Below are 16,266 nucleotides of genomic sequence, written 5' to 3'. Positions count from 1 at the left end.
TAATTATGTCATCATTTGCTGTATTCAGTGGATTTAATTCTTTTGAAATAATTTTTTGGGGTTTTTTTTATAATGTAAGCTTCCTGTCCTCAACGAAAACTGACCTGTAAAATGGCTAAATTCATAGAAAGCAGTTTACAGAAAGAATTTCAAGCTCTATTCTCTTTGGAGGTCAAAGTTAATTTTTCAAACAATTTCAGATTTTCCAAATTGGTTTCAGACTTTTTCAAGTCAATTTCAGAATTCTCCATTTCAAATTCAGAATTTTTCATTTCAAAATCAGAATTTTCTATTTCAAATTAATTCCTCCACGCTATTAACGTAGTATGCTGGTCCCAAGCCCAGATAAAGGAGGAGGGTTTGAGGCAACGTACTCTGTACTCCGTCTCTCAGTAAAACAAAAATAAAATGCTGAGATCAGGGAAAGAGATAAATAGAGTATAGTTGGAGTTATTCTACTATGCTAAATCCTACCTGATCTCTCTTGGTGACAGGCCCCGCGACAGGTCGACCAAGAAAATGCATACAATGTCGTTACAAACATGATGATCGGATTGAGTCACAAGCCTCGGAGAAATGCTAGGGCGTCCACCTCAGTCAACGCGGCAGGACGGGCACCGGTCCTGTCGAGAAATGGGCAAGGGTTCTTGATGCATGGACGGCGTCAGGATGTAAGCAAGTTAGTCCGCACACAACGAACAAAACAAATACGTGTCTGCACGCTAAATGTTGGTACCCTAACTGGAAAGACCGAGGAGCTTGCAAGAGCCCTTCGGAAAAGGTGCATTGACATCTGCCCTCTGCAAGAAACCCGATGGTCTGGTGCCAAAAGCTGCGACATTGAACGCGAACGCGGTAAAAATGGCTACAAACTTCTTTATTTTGGTAACCCACACACTCAATATGGTGTTGGCATTGCCGTCTCAGAGGGTTTCCGCGATGCCATTAAAGAAGTCGAACGATTTGATGATCGGCTGGTGAAGCTCACTATTATATCAGCTGATCGCACTATTCACTTCTTCACCGCGTATGCACCACAGACAGGTCGACCTGATGCCGAGAAAGATGCCTTCTGGCAGCTTCTCGATGACAAGACTTGTCACGTGCCTGCTGACGATTACATAATCATTGCAGGCGACCTTATTGGTCATGTGGGTGAAAAGGCAGACGGTAACAGGTGCCATGGGGGAAAGGGGTTCGGAGCGCGCAATGAAGGTGGCGAGCGCATAATCGATTTTGCGGACACCCATGACCTTGTACATGGTTCATCAAACGATTGTCTCATCTGCCCACATTTTATAGTGGGAACAGTAAAACGCAAATCAACTATATTCTCATAAGACGCCAACATTTTACCACTGTCATTGATTGCAAAGTCGTTCCCTATGAGACCATCGCACCTCAACATCGGCCGTTGATTGCCGTTCTGCGAATTAAGCCACCGATAAAACGGCGTGAGGAACGCACTGGCCCGCCGCGCATTAAATGGTGGCGAAAAAACGGTCTCACTCATACGATTGCCAACCATTACGAATGTGGAAGAATCATGGAACCAAATGAAAGACACGATCCACAAAACGGCCTCTGCAACCCTCGGGATCACCAAGCCGGGTAGGCGGTACATCAACCGAGATACTTGGCTTTGGAATGATGATGTTGAAATGAAGGTCCGTGAAAAGAAACGCCTCTACCACAAATTTCTCGACGATAAAACGCCTGCTAATTGGGAAGTTTATAAGAATGCCAACCGGGAAGCAAAGAAAGCGGTCGCTGTCACCCGAGTGAACCATTTCAAAAATCTTTACGATAAACTGGACCCTCGGGATGGCGAGAGAGATCTGTATCGACTTGCTAAAAGCCGTGATGAATGTGATGTGTTAATGACAAGAACGGTACTTTGCTTACCAACCGTCGAGCCGCAACGGATAGATGGCGAGAATACTTCGAGCAGATTTCAACTGAAGAATTTGCTCATCCTCCACTTCCATCATTGCCGACATTTGGACCAGTTCCACCAGGCAGCGCAACTGTAGTCGAGGAGGCAATAAAACAAATGAAATCGGGGAAAGCAACAGGACCTGACGACATCGCATCTGAGCTCCGGAAAGCGAAGAGCTGGGACCCACCACTGTGGCTCAGTGAATTCTTTAACCGGGTTATCCAGGAAGGAAGAACACCATCTGACTGGCAACAAAGTACCACTGTTCCAATATGGAAAAAGAAAGGTAGTCCAGCAGAATGTTCAAATTACCGTCCGATCCGGTTACTTTCCCATACCATGAGGATTTTTGAACGCATTCTTGACAACCGTATTCGCGAAATCGTTGAAATAACCGTGAATCAAGCCGGATTTGTCAAAGAACTGCGGAACTACTGATGCAATACACGCTGCGCGGTTACTCATGGAGAAACACCGTGAGAAGCATCGCCCTCTTTACATTGCCTTTCTGGATCTATAGAAATTGTTTGACCGTGTACCACACGAACTCATCTGGTATACTCTACGGCAACACTTCGTGCCAGAAGAACTCGTGCGCTGGGTTCATCGTGCTCTACCACGATCCGAAAAGTAAAGTTCGAAGTATGGCGGGTGTATCAAAACCGCTTCGTGTCTCTGTTGGTGTTCATCAAGGAAGTGCCCTCTCACCACTCCTCTTTGTCCTTGTTATGGACACCGTCACACGGGATATCCAACGTCCAGCGCCCTACACACTGCTTTATGCAGATGATGTTTGCCTAGTATCTCATAGCAAAAATGATCTCGAGCAACTTGTTCAAAAATGGACTGATCGCCTCATGCAACACGGTCTCAGATTGAATTTAAACAAAACTGAATTTTTGACGACCGATCCCCATGAAACAGGCACAATCACTGTCAGCGGCAGTGATCTGCCCAGAACTGAGCGATTTAAATACCTCGGGTCAACACTATCCGCCAATGGAGAACTGCGTTAGGAAATTGCTCCACGCATTAACGCAACCTGGATGAAGTGGCGTTCCACAACTAGTGTCCTTTATGATCGACGTATCAACGAACGTCTCAAATCTAAAATTTACCGCAATGTCGTCCGTCCAGTCGCTCTCTATGGTTCTGAGTGTTGGCCGACCATAAAAGACAATGAACGGCGTCTTGCGGTAATGGGAACGAAGATGCTACGTTGGACTAGTGGCGTCACATGTTTAGATCACATCCGAAATGAGGATATCCGCGATCGTTATGGGGTTGCACCGATCGTGGAAAAGTTGCGAGAGAGGCGTCTTCGATGGTATGGTCACGCAATTCGTGCAAACGAGAATTCACTTGCCAAGATTGGTCTGAACATCGAAGTCGATGGTAAACGACCAAAAGGCAGACCTAAGCAACGGTGGCTTGATACGCTGGATAGGGATTTGAAAGCCTCGAGATTGCACCCAGATCAGGCATTCGATAGAGCCAAATAGCGAAGCCGATCACGACGAGCCGACCCCGCTTGTGAATGGGACAAAGGCTGAAGAAATTTTTCAATCTTATACTAAAAGGGTTTTGTACCAACATCCTCTTATTTTTTATGGAAGATATCTATTTTAAAAGTTACTTACTTAAGGTGAATCGAAGAAGGCTTTGATAGAACCTTAGAGGAGAACATTGAAAAATTCTGATTTTGGGTTGGAAAATTATGAATTTGAAATGGAAAATTCTGAAATTGACTTGGTAGAGTCTGAAAGCAGTTTGGAAAAATCTGAATTTTTTTGGAAAATTCGGTATTTAATCGGGAAAATTCTGAATCAGACTTGCAAAATCCATAAACAAAACCATTAAATTCATATTTAAATAATAAATATTAAATTAATTTAATTTAATTTAATTTAATATTAAATATTATATATTTAAATCAACTGTAAATAGAGCTCCTGGGTTCAAAGGCCAGCTTTAGAAAAATTATCACAACTTGATTTCGTAAACGTTCCTTTCCTTTCAAAGACAATAACATTTTCCCCAATATTTCCCACAAAAGGGCACCTTCATGTTTGATACCAAATTCAAGGAAATATTGCCGATAATTACAGCTAAATAGATTGTAAATAGTAACTTCAACAAAATATAAACAACGACTCACCTGTGACAGCAATCTTTCTCGAATTATTTGTAATTGTCGTATCATTTCCGTCACTTTACGTTCACGTTCTTGTAAACTACCAGTACCCGTTGCATAGTCCAAAACTAGTAACGAATTTGGAGATGCTGGCATATTTTCACTATAATAAAGATAAAAAGAGAGAAAAAAATACGTTTGGAAAATTTGAATAATTATTGATTATATAAACAAATTTTTTTTTGTTTTCATGTCATATGTCATCTTAAAATATATCATTTTATATTATAATTAGTTATAATTGAAAAATTGTAAAAACAAATGATAAAATGATTGCACCTAATTTGATAGTGATCCAGAGAATGATTTTCGGTTAGAATTAGAATAAATTGAATTTGAAAAAGGACAGACTGAGTTGATTTGTTCTATGTTTGGTTCTTCCGTTTATTCTGGAAAACTACATAACAATGACAATGACAATGACAATGACAATTCTATTTTCTTTTGGATTTCAAATATTATGGAAGTTGTATTTTTTTTATTTAATTTTTTATTAATATTTATTTAATATAACTATTTATTATTTACGTAATATATTTATCATTTATTTAAGATATATTTATATTTAATATATAATAATATTTATTTAATATATTAATTTTATATTTTTTATAATATTTTTACTTTTCGTGTTTGCAGTTCTTTTAATTGCTCGAAATATAATTATAAAGCAACTCGCTTTCCAAAATTTAAGGAGGAATAGTTTATTTCTATTTTATTTAACTATTTATCTATTTTATAATTTTAAGCAGAGCAGAGCTAGCCAGGAGATAATATCTCTCTCTTTTGCTCCTGATTACAGTCATCCCCCCATTTATTTATATTTGCCAGTCAAAAAGAACATTATGAGACGATATTTGATCATCATCATGGGCGGCGCAACAACTGGTATCCGGTCTAGCCCTACCTTAATAAGGAACTCCAGACATCCCGGTTTTGCGCCGAGGTCCACCAATTTTATATCGCTAAATCTGTCTGGCGCCCTGACCTACGCCAGCACTCCATCTCAGGCAGTGTCTACCTCGTCTTCTCTTTCTACCATAGATATTGCCCTTATAGACTTTCCGGGTGGGATCATCCTCATCCATACGGATTAAGTGACCCGCCCACCGTAACCTATTGAACCGGATTTTACCCACAACCAGATGGTCGTGGTATCGCTCATAGATTTCGTCGTTATGTAGGCTGCGAAATCGTCCATCCTCATGTAGGGAGCCAAAAATTCTTCGGAGGATTCTTCTCTCGATTTTTGCTTTAATTTTATTGTTTTATTGTTATTTTCGAGTTTTCACAACCTCGGCAGATTCCGAATTTTAACCAACATTAGCACTACGTGCCAATCATTTAGGCTCGGACGATCTACCTACTTGAAAACAGATACGAGATATAGAGGCTCTGGTGGTGGTGGCCGGTGGTAAATTAATGGGAAAATCCGTCGAGAACTTCCCGCAACACCAGCAAGGAAGTCATCATGGAAAGCCATGATTGATTTCTCGAGTTAGTGCCTCATAGTTCACCTTTTTCTCCAAATTTTTTCTGTTCAATGTTGCCATTACTTCTGCTCAAATTGTCGAAATCTCGGCAGATGCTGGAGATGACCTAATACTAGCATTAAGACCAGCACACACACCTAGTGTGGACCAACCTTGAGGACAGGTTGTCGGTGATGGTCATTGAACATCTTCCAAACGCGGACACACGGGATCCATTCTCCGCTTTGATTGCTCTCAGGTGGTCAGTGGGTTCCACGTTATACCTTGCGAGGACCAATTTTCTAGGAACTTTCTCGGTTCGTGCATCGCTAACATAAGCGACGCCTTGGAGGGTGTAAAGCTCAAAATTATCCCCACCAAGAGATTCACAGAAGAGCGGTCACTCGCATCTCCTTGTCGAAGATACGCATGGATAAGGACAAGCTTGTCCAATCCCTGCACCTTAAAAACCTCAGGATTCGAATTGACGACTTGGTAGTTATGAAGGAGGAGGAACCCCAGACACACCTACCTTTCCGTATACAGGGAGAGTAGAAGCACTGGAAAAGGAAGACTATGAAGTGTGGTTCGGAGTCAGGAACATAAAGGTGAAAGTGTTCCGTTCTGCAAAACCGATGAGATGAGGATCTACGGTCCGACGTGGACTGACGAACACCTACACAAGCAGATCATGCTTATATTATATTATGATTTTATTCCACAGCACAGGAGACGCTGAGTAGGCCAGATCTAGAGCATGTACATATCTACGCAAGGAAGAGTCTGCACGCTTTTCTGTGTTCGGACGCAAGTTTCAGCGACCTAGCCGTGGTAAAGCTGGAGCAGGCGGGGGCAGTGAACGTATATATTTCCTCGGCCTACATGGCTCACGACCGATCAGCTCCGCCAGAAGAACTACAACATTTGACGATCTCCATAGCAAAAAAGAAGGCTGTTAGTAGGTTGCGATGCCAATGCGAGGCATACGCTTTGTGGCAGCTCGGAAATCAATGAAAGAGATGAGTTATTCGTTGATTTTATTCCTAATACAAATCTATCAGTATGTAACAGGGGCGGAGAACTGTGACAGTTGGGAGGAGGTGGAGACCTAGAGAGTGTCAAGGATCCTTCTCAGATCATAGTTGAATAATTTTCAGTTTAGGTTTCACCGCAGAGGTCTCCAAACCCTCCAGAGACTCTAGGAGGATGGACTAGAAGAAGTTTTCAAGAACAAACTAACCGGTGCGCAAATTGGCAACATGAACACGACAGATGAATTGGAGTCAAAAGTCGGGGCCCTGGAAAAGGCATTCGATAGCGCCTTTGAAAATTCCCGCCCTGCTAAATACAGCAAGAAGACCCTGCCACCGTTAGGTAATGAAGATCTGTCCAGCCTCAGAAAGCTGACCAGAAAGATCTTCAACATCAGCTACAGGCATAATTATTGGCGACCAGACAATGACTGCCTGAAGAAGTACAAGTCGGCCATCAAGTTCACAAAGAGGTGACGGCCAAGCGGCCATTAAGGCCTTGTACTCAGCGACGACAACCTGGAGTCTGGTGAGGCAATGCAGAAACACGCTGATCAGTCTTCGCGGCCCGCTCAAGATCACCATCCCCTAGGTTTTCGGTCATAACAACATCGAGGGGAATGAACGAGCTGCCGGGCCAGGCGCGGTTCTGCTGTGGGTAGTCCTTCGAAGGGCACAGTCGGTGTCCCGCTGGCGACCGTCAAGGGCGGAATCTACTCGCACTACTTGGCAGCCGCAGACCTCAGATGGCGAAAGCTCACCACCTATCCCAAGTCAAGGAGGATTTGGCCCACTTATAACAAAATCCATTCATGTGGGCTCCTGTGCAAAACGCGTGCAGATGCGTACAAGATTCCGCGGGACGGGAGATACCCAAAAATTCGCATTGCCAAAGCTGCGGAGAGGAGGGAAAATCCTCACCCTGACTCTAGCTAGAGTCAGGCTACGGCGGACACAGGGTTGACCCGTCTTCGGGAACCTCAGAGAGGCTTCTAACTGAAGGGCAGAAGAGATGCTTTTCTTCATGAATCCTACGGGTTAGCTTGGGAAATCTGAGGTAGCAGGCAAGGTCCCTTCAGATTGTCCGGAAATGCTGCATTGCATTTATGATACTGCATAAGGATAAAGAATGCATGGACCAAACTAGGTAACGGTAAACTAAGGCACTATTAGCCAGTTAACGGTGAAGGATATTATTAGTTTTTTTTATACCGCAGGAATTCAGTTCGGGTCGCAGCCCATAAAGGATTATCGGGAACTTCGATAAGTTGGAAAAAAGGCTTCAACAGCAGGGTCCAATTCTCTTCTGTATCATAAAGGGGAAGTTAGATACAGAAAGTCTTTCAAGCCCTCAAACAATACTGAGTATCAACCAGTTGGTTCAATTTTTGAAGAACCTTGATCAAATTCTGGAAAATGTAAAAGGGCACCTGTAAGAGAGCCCGAAAGGGGTCATCTGCATTTCCTAAAAGAACGTTTTATATACAACAACGCAATCACATTGCGTCCTGTGCATAAATCTCCCGGAGCCCAAGGAATCAGATCTCTAAGTACAGGCACTGGTGTTCAAAAAACTTGACCCGATTCTCCCGGCATTTTCCATAATGGTCTACATGGAGCCATACAAAAATTTGGTTCTGGGATTCATCCTTTAATGTTCCTGGTCCAATTGATCTTCTTTTGGGAGCTGCTATCTATAATCTCAGATGATACAACCAGGAGCACAAAATGCTAAGTTAGGCTGAATAATATTCTATAGGGTGCCTAGTATGACGGAGGTAATGCATACGGTATCGAGTTATGTTTCTCAGGCGGAAATAGACAGCCATCCCAAGGACTCTGGGAAATGGATGCTATTGCTCGCAAGAACATCAAGTGAAATCTGCCAAGAACACTTCCAATCTACGAACTCAAGGGATGTAGACGGGTGATACGTTGTTCAACTAAGAAACAAAGAAAGTCATATTAAAGTCAGGTTTTGGAACTCCGCGAAGTTCTGGCAGCCTTTGTAAAGGAGACTATATCACTAAACATAACCGGGCCAATAATAAGGAGCTAATCAACTATTATTGAAAATGCTACCCTCTTATTGAAACCTGACCAGTAGATGTTCAATGTTGATACCGGCCTTCAACTACAGGGCATGACCACCACAAACTACAGGACCGCTGATTACAACCTCAGAAATCGTATGGTCCTTGTCCTAATAATCATCTTCTTGAAGTACCACCATGCCATGCCTATCTTCACAGTGTGCAAGCAACCAGGAAAAAGGAAGATCACCATAAATAGGCGGCGCTCTACTCCAGAATCACATTTTCAACAACGATTCCACCAAGTACTTAAATCTAGCAGAACGAGTGACAATTTTCTCAGCCTCAACTGATATTTCTCAGCCTGACGTTTCTGATGTTTCCCCAAACTCAGTTTGTGATCAATTGCTCTTGAAGGCGGTTTCCCAGGCGTGTGTTATTGTATTCTTTGACAGTCGTCTGGTATTAGCGAAATCCTTTTCATCTCCGTACCAGTCTCCTTATTCTTCGCAATCTTGCTCAGAATATATATGGCCTTCTGGGACTGGCTTTTGAGCAGTACTCAGGGGACTTTTTCTTCTTCGTTGGCTCCCGGTGGTCGACATTTTTGGCAGTCCTTGCTATTGGAGGGGGGGCGGGGAGAGGAGGGGACACCGACGTCGAAGATTTCGAGTTAGGAGTACTGTGGATGGTACTCACCATGTCCACTTTCGCGTCAGTGGTTTCTAAAGCTGAAACCGCTAGTTCGCTTGCAGCCTTTTTAAAGTTCTGTTGAAAACAAAACCTTATTCAAACCGATTCACTGTTTGTCTAGCTGTGTGGCTGTCCGTCAGTCAGTTACACACACTTTTCTGGGAACTGTGAACCCCAACACATGCGATGAACTACATTGCTGCACTTGAAAGTTAGGGGAGGTCGCCATATATTTAAAAGGGGAGCGTACTTTTTTTTTCATTGAATACAGTCATGTGGGGTATCAAATGAAAGGTTGTTAAATAGCTGTCGACAAAGGCAGTTAAGTAACTGAGTAAACCAACCGCCGACAAAGACCTCCTTGTAAGGTTCCAATTGACCAAGTTGAGCGCATTTTGCACGTCAGGGCAATACTGCCACACTTTCTGTGGCCAGTGACCAGTTTGATCCCGACTACAGATCTGGCAGTGCGTATCCGAACTGTCGGTCTCAAAAGCCTGCCAGACTCTCTACAGCCGGGAGCAATCTGCTATAGATTATTCACTCCAGCGTTTCCTCCCTTAGTGTCCAAAAGGCATATAAGTCTGTAGGAGGATGGTTCACCAGGAGGCTTGCGAGGTTAGGTTTAGGCAACAAAACCAATCTTTGTTTTTCCATGACTCGGGAAAGATCCCATCAGTGAAACATGCTTCAAACAAATTCATAAATATTTATGTCTGGTCTCGACTTATCGACCAGCTTAAGGACTTTATTTAGTACACTTCTAGGCCCAGCGCTTTGTTGTCTCCCAGCTTATCGCAAACCTCCAGTACTTCCTCCGTCGTTAATGAGGGTATTACAGGCACATCGAAAGGTGTCTGCAGACTATAATCGCATGAGCTCTCCTGAGGAAAGAAACCTTGAACAATTTTCAGTAGGAGATCAGGACATGTAACTTGTGGAGCTGCCTAGCGTTTGAATCTCTTCATTACAAGCCTATAGGCGCTTCCCCATGGGTCTATATCCGCCTCTGCGCAGAGCTGTTTGAAGCAGTCCCTCTTGCTTAGCTGTATATTTAGCTTCAAGCTTCTTCGAGATTGTTTGTAAGCTCGCTGCTTCACCTACTGGTCAATCCCAACCATTGCTATCAAGGCCTCTCGTCTGCCCTGACGACACACCGATCCAAGATCCAACAACAGCTACGCCTTCTGCTGGGGAAATTATAATGTCTTGGCATGGATAAGTTGCATGCCGTCGCGATATACTCCGTGATATAGAGGGCTCTTTCCAACCACACATCTATGAATGTTTGCTCGTCAATTGCTTTCGCAGACCAACTTGACGTTCTCCTGATTCTCGGACAAGCAAGTTCCCAACCGTTTGACTTGCTCTTCAAGTCAAAGACTAGGCCTGGCGATCACCTTCCAGGTCATATCGGGAACTAGTGAAGGACTAACAAAAGTCAGATCCACAACCGAATCGCACCCCCCTTTTTGATAAGCACTAACCTGACCGTCGTTAGCCAATATTATGTCTAACTGTACGAAAGAAACCAAGAGACAATACCCTCTTGCATTTGTCACTGAACTTCCCCATTCTGTGGCTCATGCACTGAAGTCATCGGCGATGACTTTTGGTCTCCATCCAATGGATGGAGACCAAAAGTTCGACCTCAGCCAACGTCAGTCTTGAAGAAGCATAGCAACTGTAGACGCAAGTGCCGTCTATTTTTGCCCATACGAACCTATTTGTGGGCTGCTTCATACATTCTTATATGGCTTGGTCCCCGCATGCCCACAAAGCCGCCCTACCTGTAGGATCGGCTACGCATATTGTTGTTATTGTTAGGGTTTCTATAGGGTTTGCTTATTATAGCCAGTTGGACCTTTGATCCGTGGATGGCATGCGATTGATTTGGATCAACCTCATTTTCCTACTGCATTTTGCAAATTTTTGAACTGGGAACACTGGCCACTTCCCGCAATATGCCCGCTGTCCAGCCTCTTCTTTTAATCACGCAACATGCGTTTGGGATCCCTATTACATTCACGAACAATGTAACCCGTTTCTCCACAACGTCTGCATCAGTCAGACCGACCAACTGCACTTGTGCAAACTCTCGTCAGATGTCCGTATAAGGGACACTTGAAGCATCTCTTCAACGAAATTTTTTCTCTAGGCGACAGCCTACCCATCCAATACGGACCTTCCCGACATTTAGCGGTTTGCGCGCTGCTTTTGCTGGTAACCGGATGTTCGTCATACCCTCTTGCATTTGTCACCTCCATACGCCTTTCTAAGGCTTATAATGAATGCCTCCTACATGCCGTGCAGCTTGAACTGCTCCGCTAAGTATAGGTTTCCGCCGTAGAAGTGACCTCTCCTAGATCCTTGCACTGTTAGCGATCTCATGGCTTTGAATACGCACAGCAGCACTTTTCTCAAGTAAATTTTTGACTTGGCTAGGAAAGTCTTCGGCTTTCCTCTCTTCGGTCCTTATCAGTTCCAGCTTGAGATATCCTATTTGGTTCTTACGGATCCTGCTTACATGTCTTTGATATCAGAGGTCAGCTTTACTCTTCTTAGTAGGCTTGCGTACCGCGAAGATAGACCTGCCTTACGCTACCAGTTTAGCATAATTTTGTCATTCTAATTAACGTTAAACTGATAAAACTCCGATCGTGGAAAGTTTGGTGGAAATCGTACAATTTTTAATAAAGGTATAGTAGGTCAAAGTTGCTTCATTCGCGTCAAATAACTGTAACTGTAACTTTACTTATGTACACACCCTTTTCAGAGACAGAGCAGCAAATTGGTATTGGGACTACCACCAGTCTGTCGGACGAATCGAGTGGACCTCTTTTCGTGAGGCTCTTCGCCATGAGTTTAAGGATTCTCTAGATGACTGGGATATCCTTGAACTGATGCGAGATTGCACGCAAGGTCCATACGAAGATTTCGACAGTTATTATAAAGCTGTGCGTTTGCTAGCCAATAGGCTAGAAAATTCCTTAACGGAAGACAAGTTGGTAGAGTTGTTACGTCGTGGACTGAGACCCGAAGTTCACAGGCAACTTCTCTATTTTCCGGCTAGTACGGTTCGGGAGCTGCGTAAATTTTAGAGGAGTGTCTCTCAAGCAGGCTCTCTCACCAACTATACAGCTATTCTGCTGAATCTGAAGAGGGTGTTGACATAAGGAACATCTCAGAAAATCCTCAGTCAGAGATTCAAAATAGAGATTTGGACTTGGTCTGCTGGAATTGTCGGCAGATTGGACATTTGTTTGAAGATTGTTGGGAGGATCCCAAAGTCTTTTGTTTCGGTTGCGGGCGCCCGAACACTCGTAAGCCCGTATGTCCAAATTGTCGAGTTCCAGAGCCCAGCCCCAGCCATCAGGGCGTTCCTGCATTGGACGCACGTGACTGAGCAGGCGTTGCGACAACGTCTTCCACAGAAACTTCAAAAGTTACCGTGTTGAAGCGGTCCGATAAACTAGATTTGACCTACCCGGAAAGGACCCCCCCACATTCCCGAGCCTATCTAGCACAGAGGCGTGCAAGAACGTGTCGACCGAGCACTTTGATGGAGCTTCAATCTTTGTGGACGGACCTTCACGGTCAATTAAGCCAATTTGTTTAGATTTTTGGGATAGCTCTGCCCTCTAGGTCGTTATCGGCCACTCAGGATGATCGACCTGATCTCCTATTCCCACTCTTAACATTACATCTTCTTCCTATCATCTCCCGTTTTTAGTTTGTGATTATTGAGCCTATGTCTTGGTCCCACGAGTAATCCGGGAAAAATGTCCACTTTGGCTAGTTCAATGGTTCAGAGTCCGCAAACTATAGACCAAGCGCTCCCTTGGCCATGCAGCCCTCGGCGTAGGCTACTCGATCTTGGTTTAGTTTCCTGTTCGAATCATTCCTAGGGTCGATGATCATCAGGTTGTTGCTTCTGTTCATCGGCCCGCAAGATACCTTTATCTCTAAAACCTAACCAGCAAGCAAGCAGATTCTTGTCAGCTGTATGAATACATTCCCAGCTCTAGTCAATTGCCCCAAAAACATAGTAATATACTGTTATTGACTTAATTTGAGTATATTTCGATGTGGAGAATATTTTGAGGCCTGGACACTGTATAGAGGAGGTTTCATGATTTTTTTTCAGTTTTTTTTAGGTTGGGTAGTTTCTGAGAATGGGTCCGTTAAAGAAAATATCAACTTCGACCCCCGCACTCCCCGCCTTTCCAACAAATGTCCAAAGCAAGCCTGGCTTCGAAAAGTACTAATCGAGACTTTTCATTTGATACCCAACATGATAATATTAGGTGAAAAAAAATTGTATACCCCCTTTGATATGTTTGAGGTCCCCCTCTCAAACTCAACGCTGGAAGATGTGGCGTTCATAGTTCTCAGCAAATTTCGTGACAATCGATGTAGCCATTTCTGAGAAAAGTGCGTGTGACAGACAGACAGACAAATAAAACCTTAAAAAAGATAGGAGAAGGGGAAGAATAGGAGTTCAAAAAATGTGATCAAATTAAAAAAAAAATTATTGGTCACTAGTTGTGGTAAGAGGAAAGGGTGAGGCTAATAAAGTAGACTGTAGCACGAAAGGTCAGTGAACAGGTCCCTCTTATTTACGAATGGAGACAATGGAGACATTTTAAATTCAGAATCATAAACCGCAAAACACTACAATATCCCGGAAAATACAAAAAATATTACCGAGAAAATAAAAATAGTTCTAAAAGCTGGCCTAATTTCCCATTAACAATCCATCTTAAACTGCATATTCTAAGATAATCTCAAGAAGAATTTGAAATTTTTATAAAAAAAAGGCACACACACAACTAGAAAGGTCATAACTCAAATTTTATTATCTCCTGACCCAGATTATAAATGAAAGTTAATGAGCGAATTCAGATTGAAATTAAATAAAAACTGCAACAAAAATAATCCAAATCTATGTCGGAGAGAGACCGCAAGAAAAGAAAAAAATAAAGATGACAATAAATATGCGTAATATTATGTATTATTTCCAGTATCAAATTAAGAACCAAAAAAACTGTAACGAATAATTCGCTACCCCAGTGCCTAATATGCCCGGACCACTGTGATAACGAACTGACTACAATGGCAGAGAATAGTCATAATAATAAGGACCAGAAATAAATTAAAAAAATTCGACCTAAGTCTTGAAGAATGAAAAAAAAGAGTCTGTAAATTTAATGGTTATCCGGAGAGGACTTTAGATACTACGAAAGATACAGATTATTTCAGATTCTCGAGCAAAAATTTAAAAAGTCAGATTATTGTGAGGAGATCAGCCCGCATGAAGGAAATGCTCCCAAAAAATCCAGACCTGAACCCAAGGGAGGAGAAAACCCGGCCAGGTCAGGAGTGAAGGCCAGGACCCAGGAAGCCCGGTATTAGCTATGCTAGTGCGGTCAAGGGCATCCGACTGGCCATACTGCCAAAAAGGTTTCCCGAGCAAATACTCACTCGGGAGGAACAGGAAATCATTGAGAAACTTGTCGTCAAGCAGATGATCACGGGTTGGACGTCGAAACTGGTGTTCACCGGGATACGCTTTCGACCAGGCCTTATACTTGTGGACTGTGCGACGGAAGGCACCGCAGAATGGGTTAGAACCATAATTCCTAGATTGCCAGGCTGGGAAGGGGTAGAACTGTCAACATGTGCTGGGGATGATATACCAGGAGCCCACATGGTGACGATTTTTCTGCAAAAGGCCGCGGCAATAGAAACAGAAGACCTTATGAGACTCCTAATTGCTCAGAATGAAGATCTCCATACTCGACTATGGAGAGTCTTCAGAAGCAAGGTGGAGGGAAAGGGTAAACTCCTCACGATCGGGGTAGATGACCGATCCCTGGAGGCAATTAAACGTCGGAGTTGTCATATCAACTACCGATTTGGCAACATACCCGTGCATGTGCACAAGGAAAAGCCAAGGAAAGAGACCTCGGAGGAGGCATCGGGTGGAAAACTTACCGAGGTCCCTGAAGAAGTCGCGGAAGCCATAGAGGCGGAAAGAACTGGATCAACCAGGGAAATAGACCTGCTGCCCAGTGAAGAGCAGAAGCTGGACGATCTAGACCTAGGACTCCTAGGGCTCGAGGTGGATAGCGACGCGCAGGAAAGCGCCATGGGTGACACTCCGACAGTGGAGAAGAGCTCCAAACAATAACGAAGCCAATGGCCAGCACTAGGATAGCCCAGATAAACCTCCAAATTCCAAGGAGAACATTGGAATAGTGCTGGCTCAGGAGCCCTGGGTGTACCGGGGGCAGATTCGCGGTCTGCAAGGAGGAGACATGCAGGTAATTTGGGACTCCTCTTGTGAAAAACCAAGAGCTTGCATAATTCTCAAACGTAATTTAAAATACATATGTCTTTCAGAGTTCTTAAACTTAACACCCCAACAACGAATAAAAGGGGAAGGAAAGAGAGCTGGAAACTAGCAAAAGAGGTATGCTCAGAAGCTAGGCTAAGATGGGCAGTGGGAACTTTTAAACCAATGGAATCTCCCGGAGTAGATGGCATTTTCCCAGCACTTATCCAGAGAGGCCTAGGAATTATTTTAGAGTCTCTTCTGAGGGTGATAAGGGAGAGCATAGCACTGGGTTACATACCAAGGGCATGGAGACGGGCAAAAGTGGTCTTTATTCCGAAAGCGGGTAAAAAGGATCCTTTTCACCCTAAATCTTTCAGACCAATCTGCCTGACATCGTTCGTACGCAAAACGGTGGAGAAGGTCATAGACAACTATATTCGAACTAACGTTCTAAAGCGTAATCCCCTACATCACTGTCAACACGCTTACCGGGCAGGACAGTCAACTGAAACTGCTCTGTATCAGCTGACAGAGGTACTACGGGACGCCATAGAAACAAAAGAA

The 16,266-nt window shown here is 43.6% G+C and overlaps 1 protein-coding gene across 4 annotated transcripts in view; it reads right to left on the bottom strand.

Moving 5' to 3' along the window:
• The window catches only part of LOC119660900 (bromodomain-containing protein DDB_G0280777-like), a 531,029-nt gene that overhangs the window by 221,898 nt on the left and 292,865 nt on the right, over positions 1-16,266 (bottom strand). For all 4 annotated transcript variants that reach the window (XM_038069839.1, XM_038069841.1, XM_038069840.1 and 1 more), the window contains one exon: positions 4,098-4,236. In XM_038069839.1, coding sequence (XP_037925767.1) covers positions 4,098-4,236 — 139 coding nt within the window. The remainder of the gene's footprint in view (positions 1-4,097; positions 4,237-16,266) is intronic.

Source organism: Hermetia illucens, chromosome 7 (genome assembly GCF_905115235.1).
Source record: "Hermetia illucens chromosome 7, iHerIll2.2.curated.20191125, whole genome shotgun sequence".
NCBI lineage: Eukaryota > Metazoa > Arthropoda > Insecta > Diptera > Stratiomyidae > Hermetia > Hermetia illucens.
Note: the sequence above shows the minus strand (reverse complement) of the source record. Positions and strands in the feature narration are given on the sequence as shown.